Source organism: Lycium ferocissimum, chromosome 12 (genome assembly GCF_029784015.1).
Source record: "Lycium ferocissimum isolate CSIRO_LF1 chromosome 12, AGI_CSIRO_Lferr_CH_V1, whole genome shotgun sequence".
NCBI lineage: Eukaryota > Viridiplantae > Streptophyta > Magnoliopsida > Solanales > Solanaceae > Lycium > Lycium ferocissimum.
In genome coordinates this window covers 14,965,043-14,984,762 of record NC_081353.1, presented here as the reverse complement: position 1 = coordinate 14,984,762, position 19,720 = coordinate 14,965,043, and the positions used below count along the sequence as shown (strand labels likewise).

The 19,720-nt window shown below is 36.4% G+C and overlaps 1 protein-coding gene across 1 annotated transcript; it reads right to left on the bottom strand.

Moving 5' to 3' along the window:
- Positions 1-3,959: 3,959 nt before the first annotated feature.
- LOC132039588 (uncharacterized) lies at positions 3,960-18,896 on the bottom strand. The gene is made up of 3 exons (XM_059430087.1): positions 18,667-18,896; positions 18,112-18,282; positions 3,960-4,563 (listed from the first exon to the last, which is right to left on the bottom strand). The coding sequence occupies exons 1-3, from the start codon at positions 18,813-18,815 to the stop codon at positions 4,326-4,328; spliced, it is 558 nt and encodes a 185-aa protein (XP_059286070.1). The 5' UTR covers positions 18,816-18,896; the 3' UTR covers positions 3,960-4,325.
- Positions 18,897-19,720: the final 824 nt, after the last annotated feature.

The following is a 19,720-nucleotide window of genomic DNA, read 5'->3' as shown; positions in this document are numbered from 1 at the left end:
TACGCTGCCCGCCTTAGCGGTGACTGCCCGCCATATAGGCGCGGTGTAACATCATCATCATGTACTCATCATAATATACTCATCATAATATACTCATCATAATATACTCATCATAATGCATGCATGGAAACTCAAGGACAACTATACTTTATCGGGGTGACATAAGGTCGTGAACCCCCGATTCCATTATGGAGCATTTATAAACATTCTGCCTCACCTTGAAGGAATTAGCATATAAGGTGAGTGTATATAATGATCAACATCAATAGATTATAGATAGCATCATTAGCTTTATAGGAACATCATATCATGGACTCTAGAATCTTTAGACTTAAGCTTATCATCATCATTATCGTACTCATAGTGTATCTCTTATCTCATATGGCTATTCATGAACAAGGACTCTTAGTTTTCTTGAAGATAGGAAATTCATGAAGAAGGAGGAAAATCATGCCATAAGATTCATGCCTTAGAAAGAAAGGACTAGCCTCACATACCTTTGTCGTTTAACTATTCTATTGCTTGCTCGTTCTCCTTTAATGCACACGTTCTACCTTCAAGAGAATTCGTATCGACATTAGCTAAACAATCATAAGAACGTGCTTACTAAAGCTAGAGAAAATTGGGCAGCATTTCCTTTGTTTATACGACTTCCTCCATATTCCATATCAACTCCCAAACATTCATAACAACAATCACAATATCATAAACAACAATCATCATTCATTTGCATTATCCACATTTCACAATTTCACTTCAAATTCTCCATAATCATGACCAAAGTTCACTATCGCGTTCTTTCACATATAATACTTATTCCATGTTCTAAATGTCATTCATAACGTATTTACAATCTCAACATATCAATATCCACAACTCAATCCAAACTTCTACTCAACAATGACACTATTGCCACATTTATGACCCATTTCCTATTTCCTTCTATAATCCAAGTGTTTCAACTTTTCAATACTTCAAACAACATGAAAAGATCATAAAACTTACCTTAGATAGTGTAGAAACAAGCCTTGAGTGGAAATACTCTTCTTGCACCAAAACCCTAGTTCACTTCTCTTGGAATTTCTTGACTTAGATGAACTTTAATGTGTTTCACACTCTTGATTTTGTTGGTTTGATGAAGTTGATCATCAATTTCCTTTGTGTTCTTGTGGATGAAGAGTGGAGAGAATATTCTAGAGGTTTCTTGACTTGTGGAGTGAAAATGAAATGAAAATGAAATGAGAGAGAGGTCCCTTATATTAATTAAAAATCTGTCCCGACCAGAACATACGGACCAACATACGGTCCGTATATTTTTCACATTGTATGTATGTCCGGGACCGTATGTTTGGTCCAATGTGAAGTGTGCCATTCTCTCTGAACCTACGGCTGGACATACGGTCCGTGTATTTTATACGGCCAGTATGTCTGGCCGTATAATGCCCAGCTATCCGAGACTTGTTCTCGTCGACTCGTTTGATCTCCGATCCTTATGGAACCTTCTTAACACTTGTTTAACACCTCAATACCAATCTAAGGGACGTTATAACTCTTTCCCAAAGCATCATTAGAACGTCATTAACTCGATACTCATAATTCTTGCCCGACACACAACATATGACTCGCTTTCCTTAGCAACTTTCTTCTCTTACCTCGAATGTCTTTGGAAATCTTAATTAGGACCATTAAAGGCTATTTAGTTTTATAATTGCATAGATTGGATGTTCATCTACATCCTGGAAGCTGAACAAAATATAAAAGTTACTCCATCCATCTCAAATTATCTGTCGTGGTAATTAAAAATAGTTGTTTCAAATTATTTGTTGTTTTAGAAGTTCAAGGCATAATTAATTATTTTTTTCTCCTTTTTACGCTTAGTATAATGTTGTTATTAATGGAGATGACTAGGGGTGTACATGGACCGGGTTGGTTCGGATTTTTTAAACACCAAACCAAACCAATTGCGTCGAGTTTTAAAAATTTATAAAAACCAAACCAATAAAATTCGAGTTTTTCAACTTCGGGTTTTCTCGGGTTGTTCGGTTTTCTCGGATTTTTCGGGTTTTTTTTCGGAATAGTCTTGATACAAAACATATAACTTTTACTTTAAATATTTCTTTAGTCCTAGTAAGATACAATTATATAATTAAGGTGTTTCTTAAGAAAATAACACAAAATGTGAAAAGAATGATGACATTGTATTAAAATATTCAATAAAAGCTAATATAATCGGTTAAAATAAATATTGCTAATTAACAAGCCATAAAAGAAAATGACCATAATCTAAAAATACTAAGTCATGCTAAAATAAGTATTAATTATATGACAGAGAAAAAAACTTAAGTTATGTATTTTTACTCGCTAAATCAATTATGCAAAACTAAAGAATAGATAAATTGAATTTCTTTTGTTAGGATTAGTGTTGAGTTGGTTTTGGTTTGGACTTTATTTGAGTTACTAACATCCAAAGAATATAAAACTTATTGACATTCAAAATTCTAAGTTCAAGCTTGAATAATATGATAATAGATAAAAAAATTACGAAAAAATTTAAGAAATATTTATAAATTACTTTTTACAAATAAATATTTTTATGTATAAAATATTTAAAAATTGAATACACGTAATGTCGGGTTGGTTTGGTTCGGTTTGACTTTTTTTAGTTAAAACCAAACCAAACCAATTATGGTCGGGTTTTTTTTTCCAACACCAAACCAAGTCAAGCCAAACCACTAGTCGGGTTTTTTTCTCGGTTTGACTCGGTTTATCGGGTTGGTGCGGTTTGTCGGTTTACTTTGTACACCCCTAGAGATGACACATAAATAGAGTAAACATTTAATCGAGAGAGATTATAACTTAGACAAATACCTATTCTAATTAATACGTATATTTTAAGAGGCGTATAAAACAAAAAAGTGACAGATAATTTGAGAGGTAGGGAGTAAATATTTAGTTTTAATGAAAGTCTCTCAGTGGGAGTCTTCATACAATAGATGTGAGTTTAGTTCTTGCTGTCTCCTTTTCTTTGATCCGCAACATAATAAATAAAATAGGAAGCGATTACTCAAACAACATCAACTTCTATCTTCCTGTATTATTGTTACGTACCCACAGCCACATATATGTGTTTGTTCAATGATCCATTTATATATATATATATAACAACTCCCTCTTTGTTAGTATGACCGTCCTGAAAGTGTGATGAGAAGAAAGTTGTGATAGTTTTCACAATTGTAGTGGCAAGCATCAAGGTGCATAGTAGAGTCCATTACTCCAAAGGTAGTAGAGTCCATTACTCCAAAGGTCACTCAATTATTGTAGTGTCCATTTACACAATAATAGCGCTTGTCAAACTTAATTACAGTCCATCAATTAATAGGTATTACTGTCTTTGTTCTAAGCTAGTTTAATTTTTATTGAACCAAAAAGCATGTAGTTCACTTAACATAAAAAATGGACAAAGAACACAGTATATGACACTTTTTTCTTAACATAAGAGTGAAGACGCTAATTTTTATTGGGAGTGAAGAGGAATTTACTCGGGTTACGTTGTAGCAGGTTGAATTGGTTTTAAGTGATAAGAGTGAATAATTCCCTGTGTCTGAGGGATAAAAAGGAAAGTCCATGTGCACTAAATAAAATGTCACATCATTTTTTGTTGGCCAAATTTATACAAATTTTGGGAGAGTTAACTTTTGAAGTGATATAGGTAAAAATACAAAATGACTTTCTTGTTACTGACAATAGAAAAATGAGTTTATTAAATAATTTTGAATAATTCAGGACCTTTTGAGTAATAAACTCGTGCATAACACTGCATACAAGATGAAACGTTAACTAAAAGAAAAAATCACTTTGTACGTGATCAATCATTTATCTAATATTTATGAATTATGAGCGAACGACAGAAGTTGAACCCCCGCAGGCTAGATTTTAAAGACATTAAAATGGGGCAGCACTGACAACCATACAACAGGGTTTTATCAAATGGAGATACTTAGCTGTGACAAGAATATACAAGATTGCTTTACTAAAACATACTGCAGATAAATTTACATAGAAACATAGGAAAAATTATCATAAGAGGAACTAACTTCAAAAAGAAAATGAGGCCTAGATTTTGTCAAAATCCCTACATAGGGGATGCTGTACAAGTCACGAACATCCCCTTCCAGGAATTTAACAAAAAGCTTCATTGCCCAAATTTCTTTTGCAGAGGTCTAACTCCTAACTCGATAACTTTCGCCAAATACATAAGATTAATTATGTATACTATGGCTAGATGACAGTGCTGAGTATCAGCAGTCACTTGTGATGAACATGTACTAGTACTCATCTTCATCTCTTGATGACCCAAAGACCCTCCTAATAACAGCAGCAACAGCACCAAGAACCAAGAAGAGCACCAGTGTATCGAATCCACCTCCAACGCCAACCGCAACTCCGGGGCCTGGTGCGAAGAACGAGAACGGTGACCAGCCCCATCCACCATAGAACGGAACACCATACCCATATCCACCAACTAGAGGAGGAGCAACTGGTGGATTCACATAGATATTTGTTCTGCAAGGCAATGCATGAAAAATGTAAGGGATTTAAGCGTGCATCTGCATATGAAATACAGGCAAGTAGAAAAGCAAGCTGAACCAGGTGGTTTTTAAACTAGAGGAGGTATCATAATTCAGTCTGGAATTATGGCACTACAATCTTGCATATTCAACAAAATTATTTCTCCAGCATGGAAGCTCTGCAGCAAGATGTTACATCATTTGGTCGTTGAGCTCCTCCAATCCGTTACCTTTATAATTACCCTGTCATCATTCATTGCTTTTCCTCTTTTATCCATCTTACTTGTGATATATTTAGAGGTGGCAATTTGAGCCCATATTTAGAAAATTAGCCCATTTTACCCGCATGTTAGTGAGTTGGTCACTCATATTTCAGGTGGGTAAATATAAGCTTCAAGTCTCTCTTTAACCCATAAAAATATGGGCAAATATGGTTATCCATATAAGAACACACTAGACCCAATAACAACTCATTTTCAAAATGAGAAATTTTTTTCTTACCTCCCACCCCAACCCTTACCCCGCCATGCCCCCCACCCCCCACACACTTTATTTTTTCATATACTTTATTTTTCTTTTATAAAAAGCTTATAAAAAAGGAAAAAAAATTTTCTTACCCTCCCACTCCGATCCCACCCCCATTCCCACCATACCCCCCCCCCCCCCCTACAAAAAAAAAATTTCAATTTCATATATTTTACCTTTATAAAATTTCTTCCCCCCCCCCCCCCCCCCTCCACCCCCGCCCCACCAAAAAAAAAAAAAAATCAGTTTCAAATATTTTACTTTTATAAAACTTGAAAAAAAAAAAATTCTTACCCCCCACCCCACCCCACCCTCTCCGAACCCCCCCCCCCCCCCCCGCCAAACCCACAAAAAAAAAAAAAATTCAAATATTTTACTTTTATACAAGTTTTATAAAAAATGGAAAAAAAAAATTCTTACCCCCGCCCCCCCCCCCCCCCCCCCCAAATTTCAATTTTCATATATATTACTTCTATAAAAAATTTATAAATAATGGAAAAAGAATTTTCTGGTCCCCCACCCAACCCCCCGCCAAAAAAAAAATCAATTTCATATATTTTACTTTTATAAAAAAATTATAAAAAATGAAAAAAAAAAATTCTTACCCCTTCCACAACCCCACCCCCACCCCTCACCCCTGAAATTTATATGAAAAAATTAATTTAACTTGACAAAAGAAAAAAATTATAAACATACACTTGAAATGATATTACACTTATATAATATGGATTAACCCATAACCAACCTAGCCATTTATCACCCAACCCATATTTACCCACATAAAATATGAGCGGTTTGAAACCCAACCCATTTTTGTTCCAACCATTTTCAACCAAATCAAATCCAACCAAACCCACCCATTTGCCACCCCTAGATATATTAGTCGTTGTCATAAAGAATCATCTTTCCTTAAAACGTAAAAAGATGAGATGACTGATCAAAATAAGCTTTGAGAGAGAAGGGTAGCAACAAACACCTTGTTGGATAAAGAGAAATTTCCCCTTCAATGCATAAAATAACTAGATTGCACTTTAGAAACTAGAAAGCAGAATATGTGTGTGTCAGTATATTGAGGTTAGCTAACTCCCTCGATTTCAGAGCCACACCAAAAAATAGAAATAAATAATTATATAAAATGAGCAAGAGGCTGAACGGAGAGATGAATCTATTAAATACAATCACAATTCCGAAAGCTGCCCACATTCGCTTGCCTGCTTTCAAACACATTAATATAAAGATATTGACAAGAAGAAAAAAATTTCCATCCTACAGAACTAAGAGAAAAGAGGAAGAGCACAAATAAAACAGGATGGTTCGACTGCTGCACTTTGCAGTTAAAGCTGTTCTACAATAACAAAAGCTACACGAGAAACTTTCTCAATGACAACTCAACTACTGGAAAACTTCAGAGCTTCTGGTACTATAATCATGATTTCAACAAGATGAAAAAATTAAATTAGAAGCAAAATGCTTCATTGTGCAATGGTACAAATTAGAGCCATTCAAAAGGCTTAAGGAGTCAACACGGACTTGCTATTTCTCACATCCTTTATGCAGAAGACTCACTGCTTTTATGTAATGCTGAGGAAGAACCAATGCACTATCTTAGACTTTTTCTGTTACTTTTCGAGGCAGTTACCGGCCCCCACATAAATTTGCATAAAAGCCAGCTCTTTCCGGTAAATAAGGTTCACAATCTTCAACTGTTAGCAGGTATTCTTGGGTGCATTATTGAGACGCTACCTTCTACTCATTTAGGACTACCTTTGGTGCATAAACACAACTTAATTGCTACATGGGATGGTATGCTTGAAAATGTGAAAGAAAGTTGTCTAATTGGAAAAGGCCATATCTCTTAATTGGTGGAAGATTAGTCCTAATAAACAGCGTGCTAGACTCACTCCTTACTTACACTACGTCGTTATTCCCTATACCTGTGCAATAATTATTGACAATATTCGAAGAGATTTCCTATGGAAGGAATTCGAGACAAAAAATCCTTCAATCTTGTCAATTGGGATACAGTTTTGAAGGGGGGAAAAGATGGAGGCCTTGGGGCTAGGGATTTGAAAATGCACAATGTTAGCCTCTTAAACAAATGGCTATGAAGGTTCACAAATGAGGAAAGTACTTTGTGGAGAAATGTCATCGAAACCAAAAATATGGCATGCATGATTAATGGATAACAAAGTTGCCTTGCTCCCCTAATTCACTGCTTGGAAAAGCATCAGAGGGCTTTTGGGGATGATTTTATCGGCAATTGTTGAAGTGTGTGACCATCTCATCTGAAAGCTTAAGATGTTATAGAGAGCACACTTTATTTACTTAACTATATTCTTAGCACGCCCCCTCACGTTCGGGCCTGATTATTTTTTCATGGGCCAAGCAAGTGGAAATTCTTTTTGATAATGGGGGGTGGATTCGATCCCAGGACCTCTGCCTGCTCTGATACCATGTGACTATTTCATCTAAAAGCTTAAGCTGTTAGAGAGAGCACATTATCAAAAAAAAGAATTCCAACTTTGGCCCGGCATGAAAAAATAATCGGGCACGTGAGAAAGGTGTACCTGCAGGTGTACATTAGAGCGATAAAGGACGTATGATGGAGCTAAGACCGGGGTAAGGACGGTAGGAGGAGACTCGGAGCACTTCACGCTCACGGGGGTTGACGTCGGGGATCGGCTCTTAGCCGTTTACATTCGCCTTGGTGATGGATGAATTGACGCGACAAATCTGAGCGAGGTGCCTTGGTGTATGTGTGTTCGCAGATGACGTAGTCTGTTACACCCGAGACTCGCGACGGGTTAACGATAAGTCGGGAGGGTCGGGAGACGGACATTGGAGTGCTAAAGGATTTAAATTGAGTAGGACAAAGACGGGGGAATACTGGAGTGCGAGGTTCGGTCGTCGCACCGCGCGAGGTTGATGAGAAGCGAGGCTTGGTACCCGGAGCCGTTCAAAGAAGCGAAGTTTAGTATCTTGGGTCTATTATACGGGGAGATGGGGATATCGACGGCATGATGTTTTCGCTATATTGGGGCGGGGGTGGATGAAATGGAGACTCGCCTCGAGTCTTTGTGATAAGAAAGTGCCTCTAAAACTTAAAGGCAAGTTAAAGTGGTGATTAGACAGACTTTATTGTAAGGAGCGGAGTGTTGGCCGGTCGAAATGTCACATTCAAGATGAAGAGTCGCGAAAATGCGGGCATGTCGCGTGGATGTGTGGACGCGCTGTGAGGGATAGGATTGGGAATGAAGATATCCGAGGACGAGCGGGAGTGGCGTCGGTGGAGGACAAGATGCGGGAAGCGAGGAGGCCGAGATGGTTTGGGCGTGTGAAGAGAGAGAGACACGGATGCTCCCGGTGCGGAGGTGTGAGAGGTTGGTATGGATGGTTTCGGGAGAGGTAAGGGAGGGCGAAGAAGTATTGAGAGGCGATTAGACAAGATATGGCACGAGTTTCGGCCTCGCTGAGGACATGACCTTAGATAGAAGGTTGTGGAGGACTCGGATTAGGATAGAAGGGTAGGTGGCTTGCCCTTTCACCATAGTAGTTGCGATTTTGCTCTATTTATTTATTGCCTTTGTTTATGCATTTGATTGTCGCTTATATTTGTTGGGTCGTTGTACTTTGATTATTTTATTTATCTATAGTAGTTAATGCTCCTTTCTTTTCGGGACCGTTCTCTGGCATGACTTTCTCGCTTTTGGTATTCGTGTTATCATATTGTTTTCGATACGCTTGGCCCTATCCGACCTTTTGTCTTGTTTTCTTGTCTTCCTCTCTTTTCCTCTCTTCGAGCCGAGGGTCTTTCGAAACGGCCGCCTACCTTTCAAGGCGGGGGTTAGGTCTACGTACACTTACTACTCCTCCCTGCACCTCACATGGTGGGATTATACTGGGATTGTTGTTGTTGTTGTTGTTGTAATTATATTCTCAATAACAATCATATTTCAAGCTGGGAGATAGAAGGAAGATTAGTTTTTGACAAGATTCTTGGTTGGGCTACACACCTTTCAAGTGGAGTTTCCCTGTTCTTTTTACTTTGGCTGCCAATGAAGAAGCCACTGTATCATTTACAGATTTACTACTCAAGTTATGGCTAGAACATAAATTTCAGACGAAACTGCAATGATCAGGAATTGGAAAGAACCTGCAGTTTGATTCAACAATTAGGAGCCTACAATACATGCTTAGATAAGAAGGATAGCCTATGTTGGAAGGGAAAAAGTCTTGTTACAATCTCTTGTATAATACACAGAAAACCACTCTGGCCTTGGAAACAGATTTGGCATAGTAATGCCCCCTGTAAATTTTGGTGTTACACTTGGCTAGTCGGCAACAGTGCATGTTTAACACAGACAATTTTACAAAGAAGAGGGCTGATCATTTGTAGTAGATGCCCCTTAACAATCCAGCCATCTAGTGATATTATCCACTTTGGCATAGGCTCAGGAGGCTTTAAAACGTGTCACTAGGACTTGAGGCTTACTTCCTTACATACCCCATAATCTCTCGTGTTTTGCCAATGTAGAGTTTGCTTAGGATGTTACATTCACCCCCACCTCCCCACCCCCAAACTCAATTGTACACTGAGGTTTGTCCCACCATCGCCCAAGGTTAAAGACAGAGTAGCTCTAATTCCATATGTAACAACCCAATTGTCCGCTTTGGGCCTAGACCCTACACGACTTTAAAACGCGCTATCAAGCATCTCTCTCTTGCTTTGCGATGTGGGATTTGCCTAGGATGTAACAAACCCCTCAGTGAAGAGAAGCCAGAAGACACAAATCATCTTCTTTTGCATTGCAAAATTACTGCACAACTTTGGGACATGCTTTTCAACATATTGGGTTTAAAGTGGAGAATGCCAAAAGACACAGTGGAGTTTCTACAAGGTTGGCAAAAAAGAGATCTGAGGGGTATCCATTCAAGAGTTTGGAATGCAATAACAGCGACAATTTGGTAGATTAAAGAGAGAAACTCAAAGAAAGATAAGGAGGAGAATGTATCTAGTCTTAAGTTAATTGTATTTCTTTACTTGGACCAACATGGCAGATGTACATGACTGTTGCAATGTAGAGGCCAGCATCAACAACAACAATAACCACAACACACCCAGTGAAAATCAACCTTATTAATTTTCTACATAATCGCTGAGAACTGCTTTTGTTGTACTCAATTGTTCATAACAGCATATCATATAAAATTAGTAAATTCACCTTACTTATAAATAGAAAACGGAACTATAAACTCTCGTAATCTGGTGGTAAGTGGGGAAGGAACAGAAGAGTTGCAACTACCAAAAATCCTCAATAGAGAGCAAACAGCCTCCTACTCAGTGGAGAAGTCCAGGAAAGCACTACCACTTGCAATATCTCATTCCCCATAGCAAGTCTTCCTAGAGGGGGAATCTTTAATATCAAGGCAATTGCATGTTCAGAGGGAGGCTGCTTGAAATCATCTTAATGTAGTTGTCCTTCGGTCAACTTAATCCAGAAAGGGCCACTAATGTTCATAAGCACTTGGAAAGTAGAAATCAATCCCTAAATTCCCTGCTATAGCAATTCTTCGGACTATGGTGGTGAAACTTCAGTAAATGGTCAAGTAAATACTATACAAGGCGCAACCGCTAGTTGGGAAGCATGACTTTGGTGGCTGACTAATGTCAGTGAAACACACTTGAGGAATAATCTGACACACATTTCTAATTTTGTTAAGATTGGAGATGGAGACTATCACATTCCTACAATTTGCTAAATCAAGTATCAATACATAGTAAGCATGTTATCAGTTTCTGATTGAATCAAAGGTCATGACAAGTACAAGTTCTAGAGAAAATTTATATACAGACATGAGCAGAGAAATGAGAAACTTTATGCATAATTCGAGCATAATATTTTTTTTGGTACAAGAAAACATCTTCAATAAATGTGGACACACCATGTGTAGAAATTGCTAAACCAAGATTAACCAGCCTGAGACGATAAAATTAAGCAAGGTGATTTCTAACAAGAACGAGACATGGGCTCTCTAGCAAACAAGAAGCTCTTTGTTGCCCAGCAAATACGCCATACTAAGTAAGTCTAATACAAGTCTAATTCAAATGGTTTTTTGGCCAAAAGTTACGAGAGCAATCGAAGGCATAAAATTTAACTAAGCATAATTCTCCCAATCCTACACAAATTAGACCCATATGTCAATTCTATTCCCCCAAGATACTTGATTGTAAGAATTATTTTCCTCAAAACAGAAGTTTTGAATTGAGAATACAATATCCACAATAGCATTTGGTCATGATCCATTGGCATATGTAACCCTTTGCCTAAACTTTGAGCAACAAAACTAAAGAAAAACTAGAATGAGATGAAATGTGACAAATTCTGTTCCGTGACAGTTCACCTTATTTTGGGAAAGGTTTGATGCAAGGATGAGCATACTCTTGAGAGCATTTTCAAGTGATTTGAGAAAACAATACACAGTTATATTCACTATAATATCTAAATTATACAAGTTATTTTAGCAAAGACTTAATTTTAAACTTCTGACAGAACAGCGTCATAATGGAATTCCTGTTTCCTTTTAAATGGAGTATTTTATCGCAAAAAATGAGAGGGTGCAAACTCATCTTTGCAGCTTTATGAAGATCTATAAGTACAGGATACTTTTTTTTTTTTTTAATTTTTTTTTTGAAACTAGTATCCTGTAGTATAAGCACAGGATATTATTGGATCTTGAAGGCTAAATGAAAAGTGATCCATTGGTTCTTGAAGTGAACTGTTCTTTCAAAAACATCACTCCAATTTCATGACATACACGTATTCCAATAAGCACCAAGAATCGGTACATTTGAAGTTGGAAAGAAAGTTTACTACGCTGAAATATTTCACAACAGTGATTTTCTTCAGGACTAAACTATTTAAGAAGCTCGAAAGTTTTATCAACACAAAAAAAAAAAAAAAAAAGATGCCTGAGAAAGAGCATAATCTAAAGTACGAAACAATACTGTGCTGTCTAATATAGATAATAACCATGGATCCAGATGCGAAAATGGAGAGTAACGAGGACGAAGGTCAACATGCATCATTGAACGTAAAAAAGGACAGGTTTAAAGTAGGTGGAGTAGGAACTTGAAATAAGTTCACACTCCATGAATTGTGATATTAACAGCTAGTCTTAGCAAACCAAAGCTAAAAGCTTTATTATTATTTTTTTTGTTTTTACAACAGATAAAGAGAATATTATCCAATCAAAGTACACAACAATAACCATGTCTATTCATTAACCATGAGACCTTGAACTGTAAGCATATTCATGCACGTGAACCCATATACTTATATCTCCATGTTTGAGTAAATTCTTTTTGACCTGTCTAAAATGTTGTCTGTATTATTTCGGTAACAAGAACAAAATTATGGTCATAAAGATTCTTGTATTGTAGCTTCGTAGCCTATTGAAGAACATAAAAATCACACTCAATAGGGAACTTAACCATGTCTCGTCTTGTAGAATGAAGGTTTTAGGTTCTACACGAATATTTGCTTTAGTATTGCTTGCACTAGATACTGACATAATTTGTATGTGACCAATTACTCACAGTTCTTTTTTGCATTTACTTCCCATCCGTTCCCCGTTCATGAGAGCTTATTGCATTTTTTTTTTGAAAAAGGTAACAGTTAGTCTATATTTCCACAGGTATACTACATCAAAATATGTAGTCCCCCTTCAAAAGTATTACATCTTACATATTGTCCTCCTATATTCCACTAGATTACAACCAATCTAAAGTTGTAAAACTATCTTCTGTTTGACTTAACACCTCCTGTTTACACCAAAAGTAATAAAGAGCTATACAATTCATCTTAAGTTTCTGAATGCTGCTCTGCTTGTCTTCAAAACATCTCTGATTTCTCTCCTTCCATACTGTCCACCAGATACTTGCAGGACAATCTTCCATCTCTCCTCCTTTCTTGCTTGCATTGCCATCCTTGTTCCAGCTCCTCATCATTTCTTTTATGCTTCCTGGTTTCACCCATTTGATCTTCCTCATACTGATAAAAATTTGCCAGAGCTGGTCTGTCCACTTGCAGTGCAAAAAGAGATGGTTTACTGTCTCTGCTTTGTTTCCTCCACATAAGTAACATCTTGAACAAAGTTGAAATCCTCTTTCTTCAAGTTTTCATGTGTCAACACTGCCTCCTTAGCCAATAGTCAAGAAAAACAGTTCACCTTGTAAGGAATTTTGTTTTTCCAAATCATCCTCCATGGCCACCCTTCCTCATGTATTCCCTGTTGAGTTCAGATTCCTGTATGCAGAATTAACAGTGAAGCTTCCTGTACTCTCAAATTTCCATTCCAAAGTGTCACTTTCCCCTGATAGATTGTTGAACTGTGCAACTGTGTCATAAAATTCTGCAATTCTTGTCATTAATCATTCAAATTTCTTCTAAGATTTAGATTCCAACCTTGCCCTGTCCACATGTCAGCCACTGTGGCTTGTTGGGTTTGACACAAAGTGTATATATCTGGATACATTTGCCTCAAAGATGCCTGGCCACACCATCTTTCATTCCAAAAAGACACCTTCAGACCTTTACCCACTTTGAAATTTGACCTAGCTAAAATCAGTGGCCATAAGTTTCTAATGGATCTCCACACACTACAACCATAAGGAGTAGTAACCACTTCTGTCATCCATTTATCCTCCAGCCCATATTTTGCAATGATAACCTCCTTCCAGAGTAAGTTATCAGTTGTTGCAAACTTCCACAACCATTTCATCAACAAGCTTTTGTTCTGCCTGATCATATCTCTTATGCCTACTACCCTTCTTTTTTGTCGATGGTCATCTCTTCCCACTTGACTAGGTGGAACTTCTTCTTATCTTCATTTCCCTTGCCAGAAGAAATCCCTTCTCAGTGCATCAATCCTTTTTATCACATTTACTGGGGTGGGGAACACTGACATCATATATGATGGAAGCGCATCTAGAACACTGTTCACCAAGGTTAATCTTCCCCCCAAAGAGAGATACTGACTCTTCCAGTTTGTCAACTTCTTCTCACACTTCTCTATCACTCCATTCCAGATCCCCTTGGACTTTGTTTTTGCACCCAGAGGCATTCCCAGAACTTTAGGAATCAAGGAACTTAAAACCCAGAGAGGAAATCATAATCGAAAGATGATGGAATTGTTTCCACTAGAACCTGAAATCTTTTGATAGTAAACACAGAGTTATCCTTGTGGCTATGTATTCAAGTAATATAGGCTCTCTCCAGAAATTTGTCCTATCCTTTAAAAGTGAAAAGTTTTAGGAATATTAAGATACACCTTGTTCTACTTCCCTAGTTTAATTAGGAACTCCAAAAAAAAAAAAAAAAAAAAAAAAAAAAAAAGAAAGGGAGCTAAAGTGCTAAAAAGTATAGTGAGTAAATTAATATATAAAGCTAGAATCTGGATATTGAAATGAAGACTTAGATATGAGACTAACTAATCTAGAACAAACATAAAGAGGAGGAGTTCTAGTGCTTTCCTTTTCCATCCAAGGTGACTTCTAATACGGTTGACTCCAGTCAATTTTCAAGTTACACAATAACAAAAGTTAAATTTTTCAGATGGCACAATATCTTACGACTCTAGAAGGAAAGTTTCAGGGTGCTTACTTCATGATGCTTCATTTGAATGCCAGGACAGTGATGCTGGGAAACCGTGAACTAAGAAAAATATAACTTGTACTACTTGAATAGTTGATTAATTAACAAAAGAGCATGTAGAATCAGATGAATAGTCACCATTAACATAAGGGTCAGCAAGGTAATAATATCTGAACATATTTCCCCATATAAAATGAATAACTTGGTAAGGTCTCAAATCATAGCATTAAAAAGTTAGAATCAGCTCAAAGCACACTTTTACAATACCTGCGTTCCTTCCAATCGCTCAAAGCAAAATTTGTTGCCTTAAAATTGTCTCGGTCCCAATGACTGAGATCTCTAGCATCATTTTTCCATATCCTCTGTTTGTCCTCATTATATTGGAAACATCCTAGTTATAACGGATTTACACTGCCTTTTCCTTTTACTCCTGCCAAGTTATCACTTCTTTCCTTTTCCATTTCTACCCAAACTATCCCCAACGTCTTTACATGTACGCCACATTGAAACCTTCTCTCCGTCCGAATTTCAGTACTAGAAGCCTTTCACCATATCAAGATACAATCATTCAACAGAAAGCCAAGGCAAATACAACTGTTGGTGTTGTACCTTTTGGCATGGAGAGTACTGTACTGAAGAGGAACTACTACTACATTAACATCTTCCCAATTTCAAAATTCTTATTGTACATTGTATGTCTGAGGCAATTGAATCTCTCTATTGCATTTATAAGATTCAATAATACCTATGCATCATTTTCAAATGGGTATATGTTTGCAGCTTTAAAACAGTTTTATAAAGTTTTAACTACTACAAGTCTGATTAAACTTCAACAATTAGTCAAATCAATCCTCAATAAGAAAAGTAGGACCTCCATTTGAGATGAAATAAACTATACTACTCGATGATATTTGGAACAAATATTTGAAGTTTCGTGTCGCTTTCCCTCTAAAACTTAGTACTTTACTTGCATTCTTGAATACAAAATCGGTGTATCCGGGCTTATGTTGTTATGTTTTGTGAATAGGTGCAACACAACCATTTGGAGGAGAAATGAGCAATTTGGTGGACTTTTTGGAAGCTTTGGCATCTGATCGTGGCGACATGAGAAGCAGAAACAGCAGAGAAGAAGTGACGAACTGAAGAGTCCGCTATCCATCCGCATTGTGGAACAACAGCGAAGGAATTCTATCTCTAATCAAATTGCACAATCAGGCTTTTCATCCGCATCGCGTGAAGAAAGAGCACAAAACAAGCTTCTGACCAACATTCACCATCAGGCTCGGAAGAAAAGCGGAACCTGGCTTGCGCGATCCATCCGCATCGGGGAAGGAAAGCGAGGTTAGGCACAGCTTTCCCGTTTCGATCGGGATTAGCTTACTTATTTTTTGTTTTAACCCTAGGCTATATATAGATGTTTTATCAGCTGTAAACGGTGGGCTGGGATATTCTAAGACTTGTAAGCCACCGTTCTACTTTCTCTCTCTAGGTTTATTTTATTTTCCATCTTTTTAACCATAGTTTCTTCATGAATTCTTGTTGTTCATTGAGAATCATGAGTAGCTAAACTTCTTAATTTCGGGGTCAGGCGACAGTACGAGGGTTGGTTTGAGGACAATTATTATCTATTGATTTTCCATATTTTGGGTTGCTTATTTATTCTTGATCTTAATTGTTTGATTATCCGGCCAATAGTTAGACACTATCCGTGGTGCGTGAATCGGACTCGAGAAAGGGAATTCACGTACGTAATAAGAATAAATAGAGTTTGTTCGATTTAATCGTTTCGCTACCGAGGATGAGATATACCCTTTAGCCCTACTTAGTCAACGCGAGAATTAAATGCGTTCTTGTTACCTCTTACGACCATGTAGATATAGGCGTTATAGTAACATCTACAAAGCGAGTAGTTCGAGAGAACATCATAAAGTTATAATTAACCCATCAACTAGTAACCCAGGAAATAAGATAGGTAGAATTGTCCGAAGATCAACTAGATTGTGGAAAGCCATGACCCTAAAACTTTCTCTCATCTGATAAATCTTACAGTCTTTGTCAAAATATTCTCAGTCACAAAAACACCCATCATAAATTGGTTACTTTTCAGATTTAGTTTAGTTACAACAAACACCTTGATTTTCACTTTCTTGAATAGTTTTATTCGAATTTGAATTAGTTTAACAAAGAGAATCTAAGTCTCTATGGGATCGATATCTGGACTTAAAAGTTCTATATTACTTGTACGACCACGTATACTTGCGTGTGCGTTTGGGAGCAACACTCGATGAATTGAAAAAAGGGCATGTAGAATCAGATGAAAGTCACCACTAACATAAGGATCAGCAAGGCAATGTCCGAAAATATTAGTTACCCATATAAAATGAATAGCTTGCCAAGGTCTCAGATAATAGCATTAAGAAGTTAGTGTTCAGCTCACATCACCACTTTTGCAATACCTATGTTCTTTCCAGTGGCTCAACGCAAAATTTGTTGCCTTAAAATTGTCTCGACCCAATGACTGAAATCTCTAGCATCTTCTGTGCCCTCTGTTTGTCCTCGTTATATGGGAAACATCCTAGTTGTAACAGATTTATACTGCCTTTTCCGTTTTCATTTCTACCCAAACTAGCCCAACGTCTTTACATGTGCGCCACATTGAAACCTTCTCTCTGTGTCCAAATTTCAGAACTAGAAGCATTTCACCATATGAAGATACATCATTCAACAGAAAGGAAAATAACGACAACATAATAGCCTCAAATTTACATGTTTCAAGGTTATTGATAATTGAATTGTATGACCATCTCATCTAAAAGCTTAATCTGGTGCAGTGAATATAATCTTATGTACTTAATTATGTCTTCAACAAACCCCTCTAGATGCAGGCATGATTATTTTTCATAGGCCAAGATGTGGAAGTTTTTTTATGTAAGTAGTGGAGGTGAGACTTGAACCTAGGATATCTAAGGACCACATTAAGACCATACTTAATTGTGTGACCATCTCATCTAACAGCCTTAAATTGTTATAGAAGATACATTTTATTTACTTAAACTATATATTCAACACAACAACAACAACATATCCAGTATAATCCCACAAGTAGGGTCTGGGGAGGGAAGGATGTAGGCAGATCTTACCCCTAACTTTGTGGAGTAGAGAAGTTGTTTCCGATAGACCCTTGGCTCAAAAGAAGTGTAATTAAACCAGAATAGAAAGGAAAATAACAACAACATAATAGCAAGATAAACAAAGCAAACGAAGTAACAGGTAATAGCAAAATTGAAGAGTAAGATACTATGCGAATACGGGGTAACGCTACTAAATAAAAGAACTCTTTTGACTGAAAACACAGTAGAATTTACCTTGAATTATTGATTCTTGGCGACGAAGAACGAGGAGCCGATGATCGAAAAGCCTGACCACCAACTCTCCCACCACTCTTAGCAGCTGATGCTGCATCCACTGAGCCCAGTGCCAAAGCACCAGCTGCCACTGCAACTAATGCCAACTTAGCAAATTTATTTTCACTTTTCCTAAAAAGAAACAAGAATTGGTAAAAAAAGAAGAAGGGATAATTTCAATAATATACAATCTAGCATAAAATATTACATCCATGTAGCCATATTTGTAATTTACATCCGCATACCCAACTTTTCTTTTTTGGCAACACTGTTTATACACATGATATTCAACATTATACACTTACTGTAAACAATATATCAACCTTGTATAAAAGTGTATAATAACATATAAGTGGGCCATTTCGGGTAATTTTAAGAATATGGGCCATTTCGAGTAAATATTTTCTCCAAATAGACATAAAGTGTTATTTCCCTAAACCGAATAGACTCCATCAAGAACCAAGAAAATGAAAGAGGCAAAATGAAAACCTTTTACCCATTATCTTTAAATGTTACCTTAAAGAGTCTTGCGAGTCATCAGGGCTGTGTTTGCACAAGATTTTAGTGCTATGTACAGGAAAGAAAGTGGCATTTTTTCTCGGTTTGTATGTTGAAGAAGAAAGAGGACTAATTAGGAAACTTTGTTGTAGTAAAGTTACAGACATCTTTTTTTTTTTTGGCACTGAAAGGAAGATCAAGAGTTGAGAAGTGAATTTGTCACTGAGTCAAATGATGTGGTGATATTTGCACAAAGGCTCATCCAGTTGATGACTGTGAAGTGTCCACGTGGGGATGCAGTAGTGGTGGATGTCGGAACATTCAAGAATATAAGGAGATACTCTAAGTTTTTTCTATTGAGCAGAGGTGATAATATTTGAATTAAAGATGTAGTTGATTTTAATATGATTCTATATATATATATATATATATATATATATATATATATTAGCTCTAAGCTTTATTTAAATTAATATTTTGCCTCAAAAACATTAATTTTTTATACTTACAAAATCGGCAAATTTATTAATATTTTTTAAAAAGATTTGTTTAAAAAGGAAACTATTTTTCTCTTTGAGATAAAGCAATATAATATTTAAGCGTCCCTTGATACTTTCAATTTTAATTCGATTAATTTAAAGGTGTAAAATACTTATTATTTTTTATCAAATTTTGATTTGATAATTCTAATTCAAATTATTAAATTAATTTTAATATTTAAACACGAAACAAAATAGAAATTGATTTTCTATTTAAACGAAGAAATACTATTTTTTTTTTTGGTAAATATTCTCGGTTTAGCTCATTTTTACTTGCCATTTTGTCTTTGCATGGTCTTTTTTAAAACGTCGATTAGAACTATAATTTGACTAATTTACCTTATTCATTATTTGATCTCTATTTGATATTTTTTTTTTACACATTAATCTCTTTTCACATTTATTAGAGTAAGAATAAAAATAAAAAAGTAATTAAATTCTATCTTATTTTAAAATATAAATATTTTAGGTATATTTATTTTAGTAAACATAATAAATAAATGACATGGCGAATATAACTCCACCCACCCACC

What these genes read in the sequence shown, in the direction of transcription:
- LOC132039588 (XM_059430087.1), bottom strand. Translation starts at nt 18,815, where the DNA reads ATGTCTGTAACTTTACTACAACAAAGTTTCCTAATTAGTCCTCTTTCT. An exon ending in GACTCGCAAGACTCTTTAAG is followed by an intron (nt 18,283 to 18,666) that starts GTAACATTTAAA and finishes GTTTCTTTTTAG; the next exon opens with GAAAAGTGAAAATAAATTTG. An exon ending in CCAAGAATCAATAATTCAAG is followed by an intron (nt 4,564 to 18,111) that starts GTAAATTCTACT and finishes ATTGCCTTGCAG; the next exon opens with AACAAATATCTATGTGAATC.